At 37.9% G+C, this 22,001-nt stretch overlaps 1 protein-coding gene across 1 annotated transcript in view; it reads left to right on the top strand.

The window, feature by feature from the left end:
- Positions 1 to 21,885, top strand: part of atp1a2a (ATPase Na+/K+ transporting subunit alpha 2a) — a 26,381-nt gene extending 4,496 nt beyond the window's left edge. The window contains 19 exon segments of the mRNA XM_077724446.1: positions 1,136 to 1,284; positions 2,035 to 2,116; positions 3,231 to 3,340; positions 4,824 to 4,946; positions 4,949 to 4,989; positions 6,106 to 6,242; positions 7,268 to 7,383; positions 7,386 to 7,421; positions 9,376 to 9,534; positions 10,848 to 11,002; positions 13,259 to 13,266; positions 13,822 to 13,909; positions 14,882 to 15,032; positions 16,645 to 16,790; positions 16,855 to 16,887; positions 16,890 to 16,986; positions 17,361 to 17,463; positions 17,576 to 17,667; positions 21,678 to 21,885. Of these exon segments, the coding sequence (XP_077580572.1) occupies positions 1,136 to 1,284; positions 2,035 to 2,116; positions 3,231 to 3,340; positions 4,824 to 4,946; positions 4,949 to 4,989; positions 6,106 to 6,242; positions 7,268 to 7,383; positions 7,386 to 7,421; positions 9,376 to 9,534; positions 10,848 to 11,002; positions 13,259 to 13,266; positions 13,822 to 13,909; positions 14,882 to 15,032; positions 16,645 to 16,790; positions 16,855 to 16,887; positions 16,890 to 16,986; positions 17,361 to 17,463; positions 17,576 to 17,667; positions 21,678 to 21,706 (1,855 nt within the window). The 3' untranslated portion in view covers positions 21,707 to 21,885.
- The last annotated feature ends 116 nt before the right edge of the window (positions 21,886 to 22,001 follow it).

Below are 22,001 nucleotides of genomic sequence, written 5' to 3'. Positions count from 1 at the left end.
ATTTTATTAAAACAGGGTGTAAAATATCCTTAAATTATGGAATGAGTTGAAACCATTGAATCAATTTTGACTGGGAGGGTTGACAGCAAATGTGCAGCGAAAATCATTGCAGATTGAAAATGTAGTATAGATCTCATATCCATATACACAACTCAGATGTCCATTCTTAACATTAGCTTTCCATTTTTTATCTTCGCAAGTCTTGGAACTCCACAGGTGTGGGCAGCCATTTAAAGCACATAAAAGCATTGGTATGTTCATATTCCGATGCAGAGTGTCAGCAGGGAGTAGACAAGCCATCTGAAAACTCTATTATTAAGATCTAAATAGCACTTAAATGGACCTGTCGCCAAAGTGTTCCCTAATAGCTTTACATAATGCCAAAAAAGAGCAACCTCTCTAATAACATGCCATTTGACTTTATATAATAGTTTAAGCAGATAATATATGAATATAAATCAACCATGTTGAGGAATACTGTTGAATAATTTGGGCTATTTCTTTTTATTAAATCAGAGTTTCGCCAATCAAAAGCAGTTGTCTTAAATGTTTTAACTGAAACTTTTTTTAAAATGTTTTTTATTATGTTACCTCAATAGTTATAAACACATACACATGCTAAGATTGGATTTCGAGTTCACATTATTGAGCGATGGCCGTTTTTCCTGTTTACAAGTCCATTACAACTTTTCTACCATGGTCTGTTGACTCCTGTATGTCAGGTGAAACCTAATTTTGAGCTTTAAAGGCCAAACATGTTGTGGCAAAGAAGATGCCTGGTCTCTCGCCACAGTCCACTATGTTTGTTCTCAAGCATTTTTGGACAATAATACACATTCGAATCTCCTAGCACTGCAGGTGATCTTACCTCCTGAAATGTCATCTTTGCACATTCTTTATGATCTTACAGAAGGAGAATTTCCAGGATAACAACATTTGTGGCCCAACTAAAATCTTCGATGATGCAGATGCTGCTTTGCTCTAATATAAATTATTAATGAGAGGCATAATGCACGTGAACAATGCTCTCTGGGGTGCAACTTTAATCAATTAAAGAACACCCACAGGCAAAAGCTTCCGTTGCATTCTGTCGAAGACTGCTTTCCTTTCAGGCAGAGTCGCTAATACGAGTGAGTGTGTGTTTCTTGCAGCGGGAAACGGCAGGTGATGCCTCCGAGTCAGCATTGCTTAAGTGCATCGAGCTGTGTTGTGGCAATGTTTGAAAGATGAGAGGAGTAAACCCCAAAGTGGCTGAAATCCCCTTCACTTCCACCAATAAGTGCCAAATACTACATGGCACCTGAGAAAACAAGTACTGCTCAATTAATCCTCATTACAACAAGTCTGTTATTAAAATAAAAGTGACACGGACACCAAAAATTAAGATACTACACATGAGTGCATTGCATTAACTACAGTCCTTCTTCATACACATTTTTTTTAAAGTCAGCATTATGATCAAAAACATTTAAGCACTGTTTGATAAACATATCTACTCTGTAAATTTGGAACATATGTATGTACTCTTTTATTAGTTAACATTAAATGATTTGCACCTTAGTATTATTTGCATGTCCAGCTAAACATTGACAGAAACGGTGAAAAATAAGATACAAGTGGTAGGAACATCTTAATTCTGAAAAATCCCCAAAACAAAAACTACATATGATTTGAAGTACATACTAGGTACCAAAAGCCCTCCTATACTCATTACCTCTGAGTAGAAATTGTTATTTCAAACTGATGGTTTCAAACCTTGAAGGCCCCGTTGCGTAAGTGGACCTCCAGGCATAAGCAATTGATTCCTGCAAATAAACCACCAAATCCCATGCACTTGTTTTGATTAACTTTAATGAATGTCGTTATTTCACAGGGCTGTTTTACCTAAAGTAAAAATGCATGTCACTGTAAATATTTCACATTTAAATAATAGATTTCATCAATGTTTATTTCATTTCGTCACATGCCGCGCACCATTACAGGAGGACAAAAATGATTTAATAATGATCGCTCACTGAATCTCTTTTCGTTTAAAGCTCTCCATCCATAAAGCAGAAGACAATCCTTCCGGTCATATTCTGGTCATGAAGGGAGTGCTGGAGAGAATCCTGGACAGGTTGGCACATCAATAATGGATCAATGGCCCTCTCAAATGGACAGTATATAGGAAACAAGTGGAAAGCTGCCCTTAAAGCCCCCCACCCCAACCACCCTAATAGTGGGAACGGGGAAGTTTTTCTGGTGGTTATGAGACAGGCCCTGGCCCTGTTCATGCTCACAATCTAATGTTTTCATTGTCATGTCGTATGTGTGTCCTAATATAACACAGTAAGAATACCAGTGTGCTGTAGGATTTACAACAGCATTTGAATTGTGGAAGTTTTTTATTAATTATTTTTAAAATTATAATTAAACTTTAACTTTAAAGTTTAGAATTAAATAATACTTGATAGAGTTTTGTGCATAGGCATACTCTTATACCACCGCAAAACTTCTCTTTTTAGCTACTTTTGGCTGCAACAAAAAAAAAAAAGAATGATGCAAAGCCCATATTAATTCCCTGATGATGAAAATGTTGATCTGATTCACCTCTGTCTTGGCCACAAATCTGCTGGGATGAAATGTATTCCTATTTAATTGATATCCTGACTCCTGTTTTCTTGCATTTAATCTATTTATTTTCAAACCCAGGATCCTGCTGAAGGTGGATTCTACTACGCATACAATCATAGTTGGTGAAAGCGAGGACATATCCCTACGACTGCGAGAAGGCAACGGTGTTTCCCTACAACTGTGAGAAGGTAATGGCGTTTCCCTACAACTGCAAGAAGGCAATGACGTATCCCTACGCCTGCGAGAAGGCCTTGGTGTCACCAAATCGAATTCTGATTGGTTAAAGCAACAGTCTTATCGACGCTTGTTTAATGCAGCAGAGCCTGCAAAACTGATTGTGAAGGCCTTGAGGCAGATTTCTGACCCTAGCAACAAATAATGGCTGAAATGTGATTGGTTAAATACTTCAATATGAAAACACACATCTGGAAGCAGTGTAACCATGGGGAAAGCAATGAAGGGAAGCTAAAAGACAATTTGGAATTATTTAATAATTATTGATGGACAAAGGATAATGTATGATTCAGATATTTCTGAGGCCAGCAGAGAAGGCCTTGAAGAGCCTGACGGCACACCACTGGCAAATGACAGTTTTAATTATTTGCATTAATCTCTAGGTGCAGCTCCATCATGATCCATGGCCAGGAACAAAGCATAGAGGACAACTGGCAAGACGTCTTTCAGAACGTTTACATGGAGGTATGTGGACTCGGAGAACGACTGCTCGGTAGAGTTTTTCTTAGAAGGTTGTGTGATGCCGGGTGGTGAGGGTGCACATAATTTTTTATCATCTCCTCGGGTAAGAGGCTAGTTGAGGCAAATGTCTCTCATAAGAAGTGCACAGTGTTTATCGCTGCACTTTATCCAAATGAGAATGCTTGCCAAATGCTGAGGAGACACAAAATGTTGGAGACGCCTTTATGGCAGCCATGTGTATTTATCGGTTGGGACATAAATCTATTGTAGAAAGACTTAAAAGCTAGGCTAGACTATGATGTTGATTCATTCTGCAATATATCCCACTTGGGACACAAAATGTGGCAATCAATTCCAAAGCTCCAAAAGCTACAAAAACACAAGTTTTCCTTACTTAAAAGTATTTCATTAGATTTTTCTCTTTTGTTTTCAGTTAGCCCTTTTTTAAATTGCAGTCTGACTTTTAGTCATTTACATTTACACAAGCTTGTTGAAAATTCATTTGAAATTTTGTGCATAACAATGCATTCTCCCAAATATTACACAAAATAACTATCTAAAACCATGTACCTCAGTTTTCTTAGTTTGACCCTGTTTGTGATAAATATTCAATTTTAGATTAGCTTCATCACACTGTTTTATGAATAGATGTCTCTTTCAATTGTATTGTGAAACATGAACACTTTGATTCCATCATAGTTCAAATATTCATTTTGTATTATTATAATGGTGATTTGCTGGCCGAGTAGTTAGCACATCAACCTCACAGTTCTGAGATTGAGGATTCAATCCCAGGTTTGAACTCGTGTGGAGTTGACATGTACACTGGGTACACTGGTTTCCTCCCACATCCCAAAAACATGCATGCTAGGCTGATTGAACACACTAAATTGCCCCTAGGTAAGGGTGTGTTCATGCATGGTTGTCTGTCTCATTTCGCCCTGCGATTGTCTGACCACCGATTCATGGTGTTTCCTACCTGTTGCCAGTAATTACCTGGGATAGGTTCCAGTGCCCTGCAAACCTAGTGAGGATAAATTGTTGGGAAAATTAGTGAATGAATGAATTTTATCTGAGGTATTTACATTATAAAGTGTGACAAAGAAATATATTATACGTTTTTTTATTATATTTTATTTTTTATTTCCACAATGAACAGTATTTTAAGGCACATTGAATGGTTAACACGATACTCCACAGATCACGACCTTTCAGTCTAGTATTTGCATGTTATCTATGTCTGTGTGGGTTTATATGGATATCCAGACTTCCTTCTATTCCCCAAAAACATGCATGCTCGGTGGATTAAACTGCAAAATCTTTGAAGTGTGTGTGATGTTGCGTGGGTGACAAACAAGATTAGAACTCTAATTTTAGATGGTGAAAATTTTTAAGAACCCAATTATCGTGAAATTGTTTTGTGTGGGCGTCCTCAAAGTAAGTTAGACGTGTCAAGCCCTTTTTGAAGTTCCAATCCACGTCTAGTCTGATTCATCTTTTTGCTGGTCTTTCAGGTTTCTGCCAGTTCAACCTTCTACCATCCCAGTTCCCCAGAGCTTTTGCATCTGACTGTGGCGACATCAACTTCCCCACAGAGCAGCTGTGCTTCCTGGGCCTCATCTTCATGATTGATCCGCCGTGCCCGACGCTGTCGGTAAATGCCGCTCGGCTGGCATCAAGGTAATTGTTTTCGCTTCTTTTTAGAGGGAAGTTGTTTCCCGTGGCGTCATTTAAATACTGATGAGAACCGTGATCACCTCTTGAACATCTTTGAGATTCTTGGCCTGTTGTGCATGTACTCTATATAGTATACATATAGACACATTCATTTTATCACCTTTGCAAGGTGACAAATGCAAATGAATGTGAGCAGATGACGGATATTGCATTTGCACCTCAAGAGTAAGTTTCCTCAAAAAAAAAAAGACTGGGGACTAGTTATGTCAAAATAAAAATTGACAAAAAATATTAAGTTAGTAGTGATTTTCTATCAACAACAGAATAATATTTACTAGGAAGACCTTTCTTCCCATAATACCACTAGGGTGCCGGGTGCTCGGACGTTTGGTCGCCGATCTTTTGGTCGCCGATCTTTTGGTCGCCGCTCTTTTGGTCGCCGGTCTTTTGGTCGCCGCTCTTTTGGTCACCAGTCTTTTGGTCACCGGTCTTTTGGTCCCTTTTGGTCGCCGGTCAAATGGTGACAGAGAGTTTACTGTTGAAGCAAGCTCTCAAAATTATATTAATGAGAGAGTTTAATATCAAAGAGAGAGAGAGAGAGTTTAATATCTAAGTACTGTTTAATATCCAAGTACATTTGACAGGCGACCAAAAGGGACCAAAAGACCGGCGACCAAAAAAACGATTTTATTTTAAAATCAAATAAAAAAACAACTACATACAAGTCAAACAAAGAAGAAAGGCAGGAATTCGAATAATGTGTACTTTGTTCTGGGAATTTTATCAATGTATTTTGTTTCAGAAATCTCTTGACCCTCTTTAGCTCTCAAAAGAAGTTCAATCCTTTTCAACAGGCAAAGGGCTTAAAGCAATTGCTTGATATGTGATATACATCACTGCCATCAGTGGCTTGAGTTGCTGAGGGAGCCCCTTTATTTTATCACAGCGCCACTTTGGCCAAACCTTACAGTCATATTTCACTCAAGCAGTTGTGGAGCAAACAGCTCAATTCTTGTTTATTCAGCTGATCGATGGGCCCTGAAGGCGTCTTGTTGCATTGTTGTTGCAGTCGTAGAAGTTGGGAATGACTTGAATGATGTGACTTTGATGTGCACTCAGGTAAATATGGTCAGCTGAGATCACCCAATCACAGGCAAGGCCATCGCTAAATGGGTGGGCCTTATCTCCGAGGGCAATGAGACGGTTGAGGACATCCCTTAGCGCTTTAACATTCCGCTCAGTTAAGTGAAGTCCAGGTATGGATTTGTGTTTGGGTATGTGTGTTCATAATTTCCGCTTGTCCACTAAATATTGACATTTATACAGGGTGACCCAAATAAAAGGAAATTTTTAAAGTGGATATTGGCAGACATGAGCAAGTAGAAGCCCTGTGAGACAGTGACCTTGAGCAAGTCAACACACCACTAATTAAGTAACCATGGTGAATTCAGGATGAATTTACCAGTATTCCAGGTGAGATGTTGCATTGGTTTACGAAGACAAGAACGAGCAGATTTTAAGAATGCATTCGTATTGGAGGATGCCATCTAAAGGATATATTTTAAAGTAAAAAATGGAAATTTCATGATTCCTTCTTAAATGCCATGCTTTAGTGTTTTGATTACTATGAATACAATATTTTTCCTCTCTTGTTATTAAGGGCATGTTAAAAAGTTAGCATTTTTTATGTATGTTATATTGAAGAGCAGCAAAGTTATAATCTGTAAGTAGTTCCTATATAAGACAAAAAAAGGACTCTGATGGTGACATTAACCAAAGGGCAAACATATGCCACTTTATGTGATAAGTTTATCTTTTCATCACGTTAAAAACGGGAGAATTTTGAAGTTACTTATTCCATTTGAGATAAGCATAACCAGATTAAAACATGAATTGTATGGCAATAAAATGAGATAATTTAAAATAGTACATTTATTTAAAATCTATTTATAATAATATTTTAAATCGAAATAAAACTGTTTAACCTCTTATCATATTATAATATTGTGATGAATTAAAATGTGAGAATTTTAAAGTTAGCTATCAAGTTTTGAGGTGTTAATGCAACACCTTCAAGTGTAAAACTTTTAATGTAAACACTAATCAAGTTATGCAACTAGATTTTAATTTATTTCATTCATTTTATGAAATTTTGTTTGTAATACAGGTTTTGTCTTTAATTGTCTCTATGTTGCTCAAAAATTATTTAGCCCTCTCCACCTTGTGTATGTGTGTGTAGTAAAACACAAAAGGGTCCACCATTTTCCCCCTCTACTTTTAGGGATGCAAAGCCCTGTGTGATCCATGGTTCAAACCTAAAGCCCATGAGCTCTGAGTACCCTGACGACCTGCTGAGAAACCACACCGAGATTGTCTTCGCTCGCACTTCACCGCAGCAGAACTGATTATTGTCGAGGGATCCCAGAAACAAGTGAGTGATTGGATTGTAAAAGTTCTTTTGCCTGTGCCTGTATGGGATCTATATTCCAGGCCAGTGAGGACGAATAAGGTCTTTATCTGGAACAAAAAACTTGTGTGTGTGTGTAAGTTCTCTTGTATACATGTGTATTTTTGAGGACTACATCTGACTTCAGGACCCTGCTAGAACAACACAATTCATAAGTCATGTACAAACTCTCACAGATTAAGATGTCTCCCATTAATTTCAAGGTAATATCACACCCTACGTCACACCTTACATTTCTCACACGCCCAAGAATATATATATGGACCATTGTCATAATGCTAAAAATAAAACTAAGTTTCCTAATCTTAAAACTTTCCATATACACTATAGATGGTGACAAAAAATAACAGAGACTTTTAAAACAATTAAACCAAGAGTGAGGGAAGAAACATATTTTGTTCATAGTAAATAAAACCTTGAAAAAATGCTATTTAAAAATAAAAAGGAATTGTAATGTCTATAAAATGACATCCTTCAGACAGTGACTGCTCATATACGCACTTAAAAAAATCCTGACATTCTGTGTTCATTGACTATAAATTTGAATTGACAAAACATCACTAAACACATAGAAGAACACAAATCTTGGAATAACGGTGAAAGCACAAAGTAGTATGTGACTTCACCGGAAAATATAAATGTCACATGGACGTAATCCGTAGTGTTTCCTCTGGCGGGACAAGTTCCGCAACCACCTTTCGAGGCTCCTCCTGCGGCACGGGTCGCTGAGTCTGATCCCCCAGATATATCCGTCAACTCAAATCCCTTATTTTCCCTCCCATGTTCACAGTGTTGAATAGATTCATTCATTTATTATGTGTATCCTATTCTCACAAGGGACATATTTTCTTAAATTAACGGCTGTGAAAATCTGACGAAGTTTGAGAATGTCCAACAGTGACAGAAAGTAACTTGAATTCTTTCATTTTTTTTTGTAAATTATAATGTAAATCAGCAGGTGTTGTGTAAATCTGGGCTAAAAAATGAACCATGTTGTTAATGATGTAACTAAATATGTAAATTCACTTCATCACAATTTAATGCATTCTTGCTGTAAAAAGAAATTTCAATCAACGAAAAATAAAAGTGAAAAGAAATAAATTCATGACTCATAATCTCCACAATAATAATTCTTAATGTTTACTTCTGGCCTACAATGAGGGTCTATTACATGTTTTCATATTCCTGGACACAATAATGAAGACAACCTTGAATGATAAACACTTGCATGATTAATAAAAAAAAAAAACACAGTGTGATTGATGGATTAAAAATATAATCTAATATTTACATACACAGTCTCTTTCTCACTAATTTTCATAAGTTTAGAGCCTGTTGATAAGAAATGGACTTAGTGTGTGTGTGCATGTGTTAAGGAGCCCGACCCTTGTCGTCTTTGTAAAGCATGTGGCTGCATACCATTACTATATCAATTGATTGCAAGCACGCAAGTGTTTGTGTGTTGAATATAAGTATGTCTGTTGTCGTTTGTGATTAATGTACTATAATGTTTGGACTGGACATTGCGAATTAAAACAACTGTGAGTGTGTGTCTGTGTGAGAACCATTTCGAATCCTTTTTTGATTGTGAACATGCGTATGTATACTGGGTTTTGATGGATAGCTGGTTGAACATAATTGTGTGTATGTGTGATATTTTAATGTATTCATGTGGCGCCATGTGCGGGCACACTTGAGGTCAGACTCCAATTTCCCTCTGGACTTCCTCTCACTGTGCCCACTGAATGATTACGGCTCTATTCCATTCCTCATTTAATCTCCTCTGGGACGCTCTTGAAAAGATGTTATTAAATGGAAAGTGCGGTTTAAATCACGCCACTTATCTCACTCTTCTTGACACGTTTTCCAACGACAGTAGGGGTTGGGGTGGAGGGGGGTTGTGTTGGGGTGGTCACAAGGAGACATCGTGGCTGTGACAGGCGGTGGCGACTCACCGGCCCTAAAGAAGGTTGACATTGGTGTCGCTATGGGAATCGCCGGCTTTGACGTGTCCAAGCAGGCGGCTGACATTATCCTGTTAGATGACAACTTTGCCTCCATTGTCATGGGTGTGGAGGAAGGTGAATGCTGAACAAAGATCAAAAGTGACATATGGAAAAGGCTTTTATTGCATATTTTCATGAGGAAAAAAAAGGAATATGAATTTCTCACATTAATGACAAATTCCATCTGTAGGTTGGGCATGATAAGATGTGTGGAAATACTCTTACAGCCACTTTTAAAGTATGAAAAATTTAGCTGAAGAAACACGTTTCTTTGATCAACGCAGAACTAGATGGGCAGGTTTATTATCCCAGGACTTGGAAAAAAAAGCCTCAAGAGTCCCTGCTTAAAATTGAACAGGAAGCCAGCTATTTTGCTTTGAAGCAGTTATTTTGGACTCTGTCACATTTGCTTGAAAGTCAGAAAAATGTGCCTCCCACACAAGTTTTACTGATTGACACAAACTTTGGTGTACGTACATAGCTATGAATCTTTGGGAACAAAGCATGAAATGTAATTTTTTTGTCTGCCATATTTGACAATAAAGGTCCAATACATTTGAATTTGGAGGGTTCACTCTTATTATATAGAGTGCATGTTGATTTGAAGCAGTCATTTTGCTATTAGTAGCACCCCTTTAAAGTATTTTCAATACTAGTCTGCCACACTTGTGCTACACAGAATATTACAAAACTGGGTGAAGACATTGATCATGATAGGATGCCCGACAATGGCTAAAAGTCATTAAGATATATTGTTTTAATTATCAATGACAAATAAGACATGCTAAATAGTTTAACATGTTAATTCAGACGTGTTCATCACTCCAATTAATGGGTACTCAACAAGTAGTGCAGCACTCAGTTTCAAAAATGTACACGTTGGTAGGAGACAAACAGCTGATGCCAAATTGTAAAGAATCCTAGCCAACACCATAGTTTGTGGGTATTCCTTTTGGCACCAACTTGACTTATCTCAATAAATATGTGTGGGGGAGATGCATGTACTGACTGAATGTGCAATTGTATTGAGGTTTTCCTAAAGTCGCAAAAGCGAAACATTCTCCTGTATATGTAAAAGATCCCAGATGGCTTGGGGATGTCTTGCATGAGCACAGAGCTTGCATATTTATGATCAGACCTCGCACACAGAGGGGACTTTATGCAAACAACAATATAAAGAGCTTTGAAAGGAAAAAGGGGGCTGAGACTTTCCACAGGAGACTGGCGTTTAATCTAAAGTGGCGGCAGTGGTGGCTAATAAAGTCACTCACTCTGGAGGCAGACGCTGTGCATTTTAAATTTACTTTGAGTCACCGACACCGGGAAAGGAGAAATCCAGACTTAATTACAAGGAATGTTATCCCACGCTGATTTCTTTATCGCTGCAGGGCGTCTAATTTTCGACAATCTGAAGAAATCAATCGCATACACGCTGACCAGCAACCTCACTGAGATATCAACAGTCTTCCCCTTCATCTTCGCCAGCATTCCACTTCCACGGGGAACAGTCACCGTCCTCTGCATCGACTTGGGCACGGACATGGTGAGTGCTACGAACTGGGGTACGTCATCAGAATATCAATGAAACCTATGAACGAGGTAGAGAGACCATTCACTGTCGGCCCTTCCAGTTCAAGATGATTGCTATCAAAGACACTGAAACACAATCATACAATGTAAGCCTTCAAATAGAATATTTCATGAATCGTATCATGACAAAATTATCCCTCCAGGTTTTGGTGATTGCCCAAAAAAATTCACCTACTTAATGGCAAATCTGTTGTGTTGCTATAATGGTTGACATCTATCTCAGATGAACTCCATCAACAAATAGAAAGCTGAGAACAATGACACTGACAGGACCGACCCTGGTACACAATTAGAAACCCTAGTCAGGAAAAGAGAAATGATGCATGCCGAACAGATTTAATAGACTCAAATTCCAGACATTAATTCATATCCTTACAAGGATTGTGGGGGTTGCTGGAGCCTATCCCAGCTAACTACGGGCACCAGGCAGGGGCCAACACCCTGAATCGGTGGCCAACCAATTGCAGGGCACATGGAGACAGATAACCATTCACCCTGAGACTCATACTTAGGGGCGATTTAGAGTGTCTAACCAGCCTACCATGTTTTTGGCATGAGGGAGGAAGCAGGAGTACCTGGAGAAAACCCAACCAAGCCCTATGAAAACATGCAAACTCCACCCTTGACCCTAGAACTGTGAGTTCGACGCGCAACCCACTCGTCTGTTGCACCTCCAAATTCCAGCCATGTTTCATGCAGATACACTATACTATAGATTGCGAGAATGGGCCTGTTGCTGGTAAAACGTTTGCTTTTGCACTATGAAAAGGTTTGACATCTCCAAACCAGAATCACACTCTAATGAACACCAGCAAATTCTTTGCAACTTTCTTCTTTTATTTGCTGGAGATGGCAAGTGGCTTTTGGACCGTCTCTTGCGACTCTACACGGGAAGTACAAAAGAGGGAGAGTGAAATGTTCTAAATGTGAGCACTACATGTCAAGCGCTCACTTTGTTCCCACTGTCAGTAATGTACTCCGGCGCAGAGCCCGCCGCTAATCTGTCCCCCTGACAGGCAACGTTTTGTTCTTTTTTTCCCTTCTAGCAGCTCATATTCCAATCAGTTCAATAACACAACATTGCTTCAGTACAGATTGACCTGAATTATTTTTCCTGCACGTCCTTTCTAATTGTGCCAGACCTCTGTGAGGTGGGCATCAGAATTTGGCATGTTGACATTTTTTAAACTATCTCCAAATTTGCTAAAATAAAGAACAACAACAAAGTAAATTGTGAATCATGGTTCTCTCACAGTATATATACATTCCTACTAAAATGTCATTTTGGAATTCGACCAGTAATTTGTCCAAGCAGTTCTGAAAATTGATGAATGAATGAAGACATATAACTCATTAAAACTTGAAGTATGATGTTATGTCAGTATTATAATTTCTATTGCAGTTTTGGAAGCAATTACAAATTATCTCCTCTTAGTTGACCTTGCTAGTTTCTCCCGGCAGGACGTTTTGTTCCTGTTGATCAATATTTGCTCAGCTTTCTTGAGATCAAAGTCCCCGTGTGACTGTAGTGAATTTAAGAAGCAACTAAATTGTGTTTTGCATTAAAAAGAAAACAAGAAAATAAAAAAATAACACATCTTCAAAGTAACACGTCGGTGAGAAGCGCTGGCGGTGCGGAACAGCTGGACGTCGGCTTTGAAGAGGAGAAGATATTTTGAAAATTGTACGAATCGAGGTAGACAGGTTATATTTGGTGAGGAGCTGCTTATCAGACGAATGTGTGGGGTTCAATAGCCACACCTTAACTTATAGGCTGGAAAATGTGGCTGAGAGAGAAAAAGTCAGTCCGTCAGAATGGATTTTTATTAAAGTGCGATGATGTAATCAAAATATATATAATAAAACTAATAAAACTAATAAAAATGGTAATAGCCTGGCTTTATATAGAGACTCCAAGATAGCTATAGCTCCAGGGAGTGATTATAATCTATATATAAGTGAGTGTATTTCAGTATTCATATGACTGAACGTATGCTCCGGAGAACAGATGGTGTTTTAGGAGTGTTTGCAAACTCGGGAAAGATTCGAAAGAGCATCATGGATTTTATATATAGACTTCCAGACGGTAGAGAGTTTTAGTTAACTTCCAACTTGAGCAGTACCAATATGTTGTTGAAAAGTATAAAATATATTGTGCTAAAAATAGACCAAAAGTTTCAAAATATGGTTTGGTGTTTTTCTCTCATAGGATGGCAGGCAAATTGCTGTTTAACACAAATATTTCTAATAAGTGTCATAAAACTCATAGTCAAAGTTGATTTTTTTGGAATCGGGAATTTCACTTAAACTATTATTTCTTTTCCTGATGATAGTTCTTTTATTATTCCACAAAAAGTTCCAGAATTTGGACCGGCATTTTTGACATATACCATTTAAATAAAGTTTCAAGTATTTTTTGGCTAACAAAAATGGAAAAACTCAAGGGAGGAAAAAGAAAAAGCAAATAATCATCATAAGTAAAGCCAATTGGAACGCTGGCATTTTGTAGTTGACATCTTGGTTGTAAACAATTATACAACCTACCACATCTCTCAAAAAATAAATGAATAAATAAAATAAGCTAAAAATACCAATACCATTTTGGTACAACTTCCAAACTTAATATTTTTTATTTGAAATAATTGGCTGGATACAGACTTAAGTAAGTATTCTGCTTTATGCGGAAACATGTGCGTACTAAAAATAGCGAATTGAGGGTACTTGTGCCAGATTGTTAGCAGTTTGTCAACAGCTTTCCGATCAACGCTGCAGGAGTGTGACGGCTCTGCCGAGCTTCGCCAGTGACATGCAACATCTTCGGATGTTATTTTTAGCCTGTCTTGGCAAGATGCTAATCAAAGTCTGTGTATGAGAGTGTTTGTGCGTGACATCCCACATTTCAATGTGAAAAAGCACATCCACAAGGCATTCTGTAAAAGCCTCATACAAAAAATGTCCATTTCTATTTCTTTGGCATTTGAATTGCTCAATCAATTTTCTATTTACGCCCATTTATTCAAATATAATAATTATTAATCATGCATTGTATTTACACAAAAAGAATCCCAAAGAAAGGATTTTTAATGCAATTAAGAGTAGTGGTAATTGGGCTTTAGGAAGTATTAATTTTTCATATTTTTAAGTGGCCCATTCTCAAATGAGAAGAAGAAAATCAGCTTAAAGAGAAAATGTTATGGCATTGACATTTGGGTACTGCCCTCATTCATCAAAGTGGATTTGTCACTCACTCTTTTGTGTCCACCTTTAATCCACCTTAAGGCCGGATATTCTTGCCTACCATCAAAAATATTGTGTGCTAAAACCAGCACAATATTAGTTTTTGCAGACGCCTTTCTCAACCTAATGATGGATTGAAAGGAAGACTAAGCTATAATATGAAGTTTTCTGAATTTGAAGCCCTTTTTTGTTGATAATGGTAACATAATGTTAAATCATTTTTTGCTAGTATTTTTTCCATTTCTTGCATAATCATATATAGAATTTAATATGAAAAGCATAGCCTCTTAGCCAATGCAAATATCAATAGGAAGTTCAATCACAAATACATATGAAATTACTTTGATTCTTGTTCAATCGTAATACTGGTTGTTCCGATTGAGTGTTGTATGTAAGATTCTGAGTGTATTACCAGTAATTAGTATGACTAACGCTTTAACATCATAAAATGAACCAAATAGATCCCTGTGAAAATTTCAGATGCACTATAGGTAGTCATCCTATGTCAATGTGAAGATGGATCAATGCCACACCCTCAATAAACTTCTTAACAATCAAACATGCTGAAATTGATCTTCCCTGTTGACATTTACAGCAAATTGAGCATGGCGAATTCGAGCGTATCCCACTTAATCTTGGTCATGTGTACCCTAGTCGCAGCCTCTCTCCCTTCTCCAAGGATGCCTTTTATCTGTTTTCTGGCTTGATATACAGCAGAGAGCATAGGACGACGAGCAAAATCAAAGGCTGGCGACATTTCACAGGCTTTTTTAAATGGGTCAAAAGATGACAGGGCGCCACTGGATGGCATTCAGTTCATTGGTTAATGGCAGGCAAACGATCTCGCAGAACAATATTCCACAGTATCTTCCAAAATCGTTAAAAGGCACCTTCGTAAAACAAGAATTGCACATAGCTGAATCGCAGGGAGACTTTCGAACCACGTTACTCACGTTAGTCTTGAAATTAAGTGATTATTGGCATTTTGTAACTTCCCTCATTTGTCCTAAGATTACTTATAATCATTTATTGCAATTATCTGGAAAGGATTAACTATTGGCTGCCTAGGGACGACGGTGGATGTCTAATCCAATTGAATTGGAAGGCTAGACAACTGTCAATGAGTTAAAAAGCCTTAAAATGGAAAATGATAGTCAGCAGGGTTATATGTGATGATGACGTGGATCAATGAGTAAAACACAGTTGAGAGTGAACCAACTAGAGAAATGCTGGCCTCTGTGTTCAATACAATTAATGAGTTGTGGACAACAAGCAGCGGAAACAGTCAGCAACTATAAAGAGATCGATAAATACAAGACATAATATACTGGTATTTGTTTTCGAATGAAACCAGCAAGAATACACCTCTAATGTTTTACCCTACAAGAATGAATTATGAAAAAAAAATGCTGCAAGTGTTGTCTGCAGAGTTCTATAATGGTCTAGGAAATACTCTCTGTATTATGTTGAGTCACACTATTGACAAATGAAGTTCAGTTTTCAAGACTTTTGAAGATTCGAAATGGGTTGAGTGAAATCGGTTGATTACACTCTGTTATTTTCAATTTCCTCGCTTTTAATCAAAGCGACGCCTGCGGATTCTTTTTTTTTCTTCCTTTTTTATGAAAAAGAGCAGAATTTCTAATTCTTGCTCACTCACTTTCACGGACGGATGCTATGGCCCACTCCATTGCCAACGGTGCCACCACAAAATCACTTCGGTGAAGCATGTCTGCCAAATGATGACATGAAAATGCACCATTGCAGAATGACAGGGCAGAAGATTCGCTCAATTCATTGGTTGTACCTCAATAAGCCAATACCTAAATCTGCAAATCTTACTTCACTGGTTTGTTTGGAGGTCCAATAGTACAACGGCATTGCCTCATACCGAGTTGATGCTAATGTGGTTTCATTTCGAGTGCATGTCACGTTGTTAGAAACTGTTGCCTTCAACTGAAAACTGGCATATTTCAACAGTTATATAGCACAACTTTAAAGCCTTATTGGGAAATTTTCCAACTACTTTTACCCATTTTTCTTTTTCATTCTTTCATTTTCCAAATCGCTTGTCCTCCCAAAAAGTCACGGGGGAGCTTGAGCCTATCGCACCTATGCAATAAAATACTTTAAAAAACATTTATATAGCTTTATTGAATAAAACTAAACATATATATTTTTACATTTTATTTTAAATATAACATTGTTCATATGAATATTTTATATATTAATTAGAATATAAATACATATCATAGAAATAAATAAGCACAAATTAAATGATCATTTACACTGAGAAAGGAAAAATGCTTGCTTTTTACCACATAAGCAACCGCTTTTTCATCCATTGTTTGACGGGAGGTATGAACCAAGCTATTGCTGGCTTTTTCACCTATTTTGTCATCTTGGCAGAAAATGGCTTCTTGCCCATGACAGTAATTGGCATCCGCATCACCTGGGACGACCGCATGGTGAACGACATAGAGGACTCCTATGGGCAGCATTGGGTGAGAACTACTCATATAAAAAGACATACCGTATTATGTATAAAGAATGCATGACTGCCTTCAGACATATGAGCAATACAAAATTGTGGAGTTCACGTTTCTTTGACAGCTTTCTTCGACAGCATTGTTGTGATGCAGTGGGCTGACCTTATTATTTGAAAGACAATGAGAAACTCTCTTTACCAACTGACATAGAATTTGATTGAAATATCTATTGCAACCCTAATACCTATCTTCACAGATTAATGGTATATCGGATGTACATTTCTATAATGTCAAGATGAATGAAACCATGTCACGCCCCTTGCCTCTGATCGAAAGATGCTTTATGCTCATTTTGCAGATTGTTTTTAAATACATGAAATTTCTTTGAAAATAAGTCCTGAAAACATGGGTACAAGACAAAAACACCCGAGGACGGATTTTCTGAGTTATAGTCATAAAGCCTTTCCTGATTTAAGACAACTCCAATGTTTATGGAGGACTACGGCACATTCTTTGACTAAATTGTATAGGAACATTCTAGTTGAAGTATGGATTCATTCCTGCCATGTTTTTTTCCATTCACAGGAACAGGTATCCTGATATCTGACTGGTTAATAGAGACACTTTTCGACGTATTCCTCTCCCACTGTCCTGGATTGGATGTGGCCATGTGCATGCATCTTCCTACGTAGGCTCCCCAATTGAATATATATGGCCAACTTTCTGACTATTTTTGACATTCATCATCTTTGTCATTACTGACTTTAAATAGACCTCTTCCTCGTTATTCTCTTACTCAGGATTGGGTGGTGGTTCTGCGTCTTTCCATATAGTCTTCTCATCTTCGTCTACGATGAAATTCGTAAATTAATTTTCCGAAGGAACCCTGGAGGTAAGCATGGTTATTAGCAAGAGAGAACGAGATTAAACGCTTTGCCGACCTCTTTGTCTTGTTCATAAATCGGCAGAAGAGTAAATTGGTTTGGACTCGCGTGTCGAGAGCAGCGAGTGCCAATTTTCCTTCGAGACCATTTTCACAGCGTCTCCTATCCTAGGTCAAACCCTGTGATTTTCATCAGAATTGTCTCAGAAAATAAACAAACTGACACATCAAGAGATATTAGCAAGCAATCACTTGTCCCTTTTGAAATTGCTCCACTTTTGTTGTTCTTTTTTTAATTCAGCCCCCAAGCTAGTTTCACATAGCAACGTGAAATTTAGTAGGCATGTCTATCAGAAGTAGACACAAAAAATTATCTCAAAGTCTTGCCTGAAAACACATTTTGACTATAATTGGCCAATATAGCCTCATTTTGGCATGTTATTCCAGTATAAACTCTTCTGAGACATTATAGTCACAGCTATCCTGAAGAAAGAGTAAACAGATGCACACATGAGCAAGACATTTTCTCATTTCAATGTCCTTCATGAGTGCACCTACAAATAGATCCAGAATAGCTATAACCCAAATGACACCAAAAGTCTATCATTTTAGTTTGAATGAACCATTTCTAGTAGTCATTTTAAAGATGATTTTTTCTTAAGGATCCATGGCCAAAAAGATAAAGTAAGCCGTTTATATGAAGTGGCAATATTCTGGTTATTTGGGATGTTTCCAGGGTCATTTTAAGGCAAAGTGTCCTGAGAGCCTGTTTGAAAAGACCCAAAGAATTGCGCTTTGAATTTTAAAATAAAAATATTGTCAATTTCATGGGTTCCTTAATAGATGAATATAACTCCGATGACCAAAATGTTTATTTGATAGTTAGGTCAAACATTAGTAGTCTCATACAGATCAAATTAAGTGCTGCCTGAAAAGAGAGGGTGTGTTTTGGGATTGAAAGTAATGGGTAGACACGCATAAATGTCGCAAAAATATACAAACATTTTGTTTCAAAAAAGCCCATTTGTGGAAAAACTATACTTTTTGGCATTACACATGTTTCAACGGGTGATGTCAAATTCAGAACATCGCATTTGGACGGCCACCTGGTGGTCCTTGGGAGCCATACTACTATTTAAAAGTCAAAATACATGTAAATTGGTGCCCTTTTTTTGTAATTTTAAAGTGGAAAAAAACAGAATACTTTTGACAACATTCTTATGCACTTGCTAATCAACAAGTATGCATTCCAGAAGTCTAATGCTGAAAAAAAAGAAGATTTAAGCAGCTCTAGACGTAGTATTTCACCCCTGTCACCAGCGTTTTCCGTATTTTAGCTCATAGGTTAGCAGAGAGCCAGATGCACCCATCAAAAGAGCCACATGTGGCTCCCGAGCCATCGGTTCCCTTCCCCTGGTGTAGAGGTTCACTGAATTAGGTGCAGGCGGGCACAGGCTCAATTTCCGCTGGTCACGGTATGGTTGTAAGTGCAAATGGTCATCTGTCTTTCTGTGTGCCCTATAGCTGACAGGTGACTAGTCTAGAGTGTAGTCTGCCTTTTGCCCGAAGTCAGCTGGGATAGGCTCCAGCAACCCCCGCAACCCTTATGACAATATGTGGTATGGACGAGGAATGAATGCATTTGGGCGTCCATGGTCGTGAAGTTTGTTGACACAGAACCGTCACCAAAATATAACTCCTTGCATACGGTTGAGCATGTTAATATAGCCGAAATTCAAGGAACGCCATTTATTTTGCATCAAAAGCACAAAGCAAACAGTAATCAGTTCAAATGCTGCTGTGGCTACAGCGTTGCATGCTGGGAGAATATCATTCAGCACTCAGACACGCTTGTTTTTTGGTGCGGGGCCGGCCTGGGCTGCCCTCATGAATAAAATATAGGCTTTCATAATAACTGTCGAGTGACAATATTTGTGGTGATATCAATACAAAGCGAAAATGCTGGCGATCCAACTTGCAAGGAAAACAAAAAGCAAATGACAGAATTTGCATGGCTATAAAAATAAGAAGTGGTGATGCCATTGCTTGCAAGCACTTTTCAGACCGTAAATACCAAAATAGCTGATGTCTTTGTCACGAATAATCATCTGTGAGGTCCTTTTTTCAGTAGTACTCACCGGCACTCAATTCAGAATAGATCAAAGTAGTTTTTGCCTATCTTTGCATGAAGCTCTCTTATCATAAAATGATTAGGTTCTATTATCATGACTATGTGCTCTGAAACTTCTTGTAACATTTGCAAAGGCTTTGTACTCCTTTGCAGGTATGTTCATCTGATAAAAAATGCATTGAAACCTGCCATTTTTTGTTTAAGGCCAACATTTTAGGCCCCTATTGCTTATTTCCAAGTACTCCTTAAAATTGAACTCCTTCAAATTTGATCTAATCTGAATCATATGTACTGTATTTTCACGACTATAAGGCGCACCGCATTATAAGGCGCACTCTCAATGAATGACATTTTTTCCATATATAAGGCGCACTGTATTATAAGGCACACTGTATTTTAAGGTGCACTGTCTATTTTGGAGAAAATTTAAGACTTAAGTGCGCCTTATAGTCGTGAAAAAACGGTAATTGCTACTGACTTCCAGGTATGAAGCCCTCAATACACAGTCACCTCTAGAGCCAGCCATTGTTGATGTTTTGGATTTTTTGTATAAAATCTTGCAGTGGGGGAGGAGCTATATGATGAAAGATTTCTAAGATGGCATCTGCATATTTAACAGTATTGTTTCAGTTCAGGCGTTTGTGTTTTTTTAATATCCGACAGTGGTGGTTTTTCGTTTTTGGTTTTCTGTTTTTTTCCCCATACATAAGGCGCACTGGATTATGAATGTCTATTTTGGAGAAAATTTAAGACTTTTAAGTGCGCCTTATAGTCGTGAAAATACGGTAATGGACATATGGGTCATGCTAAACCGGGCATATTTTAAGTTTTGAGAATGCATGTGCTGCAGAGTATGCTGCAAAATTTGATGATACAACATAACACTCATAAGGCCTCCGGGAATTCTTTTATACAATTCAACCCTAAAGTTAGCTTGACTCAGCAACGTAATTTTTGATGGGCTCACTCACGAGTAAACAAATATCTAAACAAGCCAAAAAAACACATGGGAAGCCTTCCATTTGCATTTAAAACAGCCACATGGAGGGAATTTGGAGCATTTTTAGGTGCCAATTTATGATGGAAGTTTCTAAGAAACTTCTCCTGAATGCTACCAAATTAAAACCAATTACACCAAACAGATGGATGTAGCTGAATTGTCCAACATTTTATCTTTTATCACATCTTTTATAATATTATATCAGCAATGCATGGTGACAAGTTTGGTGACACAAACTTTTGTAAAACTGTTGAACCCTTTCTCTTCATTTAGTAGATTAGAACATCCGACCAACAAAACAGTCTTAAAATACAAGATTAAAAAATGGTTTCATTTTGTTTTTTTACTGTGGTGCCACATTGAATGCTACAAAACTAATATCTCAACTCCACAAGGCAGACAAACCAAACATAGAGTCGATCTCCGCTTGCGGGTTTGATGCAATCGAATTCTTATTGCAGTTGAAAAAAAAAAGGCAAAAACCTCCGCAATGACTTGACCGACGCTTGCCTGCTGGCCGTTTTTACGTACTAATCCTGCCCTGCTATGGGAAACAGATTACGCTTGTCAGCACCATGAGGAGCAAAATAACAAGAGAGGAAATTACGTGGCGCCTGATGAAGAGTTAAAAAGATGCTCGACAATGGATCAAAATTTGTAAGGCCATTGATGGCATGGGTCACAATAACAATTGATGGTGACAGTTAATCTTCTCTGTTAATGCGTGTGTCACGGCCGGCTGATCGGCGCGTCTGGAGAATTACGAGCCGATTCATTTGCAGAAACAAAAAACGCTGCCTGTGAATACCAAAGAGGATATGAAAGCTTTTTTCTTTCGCTTTTGTTTTGATGCCAACCCTGACTCCTCTGTGTTTCTTGTCTTTTTAGGATGGGTGGAGCAGGAGACGGACTATTAACATTCACAAGGCATCAGCGTCAAAGCCAAATAGTGCACGTGCACGTCTGTATGTGTTTATCTGTCACTAACAATATTTGCATGGAATCAGATGACAAATATGATTAGCTTGAAATATTGATATGATAATAAACCCTGAAAAATTGCTTTTGGATTATCCCTGTACAAAAAAATCATGAAGCTCTATATAAACTGGCATGCATTTAATGTATCATTGTCTGTTTGACTCACGATTGGTCACAAAATAAAACATTTATGGATAAAAAGGCTTATTCTTTTTAAAATGGGAAACAGGA

This window comes from Stigmatopora nigra, chromosome 9, assembly GCF_051989575.1.
Source record: "Stigmatopora nigra isolate UIUO_SnigA chromosome 9, RoL_Snig_1.1, whole genome shotgun sequence".
NCBI classification, from domain to species: Eukaryota; Metazoa; Chordata; class Actinopteri; order Syngnathiformes; family Syngnathidae; genus Stigmatopora; species Stigmatopora nigra.
The sequence above is the reverse complement of the archived record's forward strand: the minus strand, read 5'-3'. Positions and strand labels throughout refer to the sequence as shown.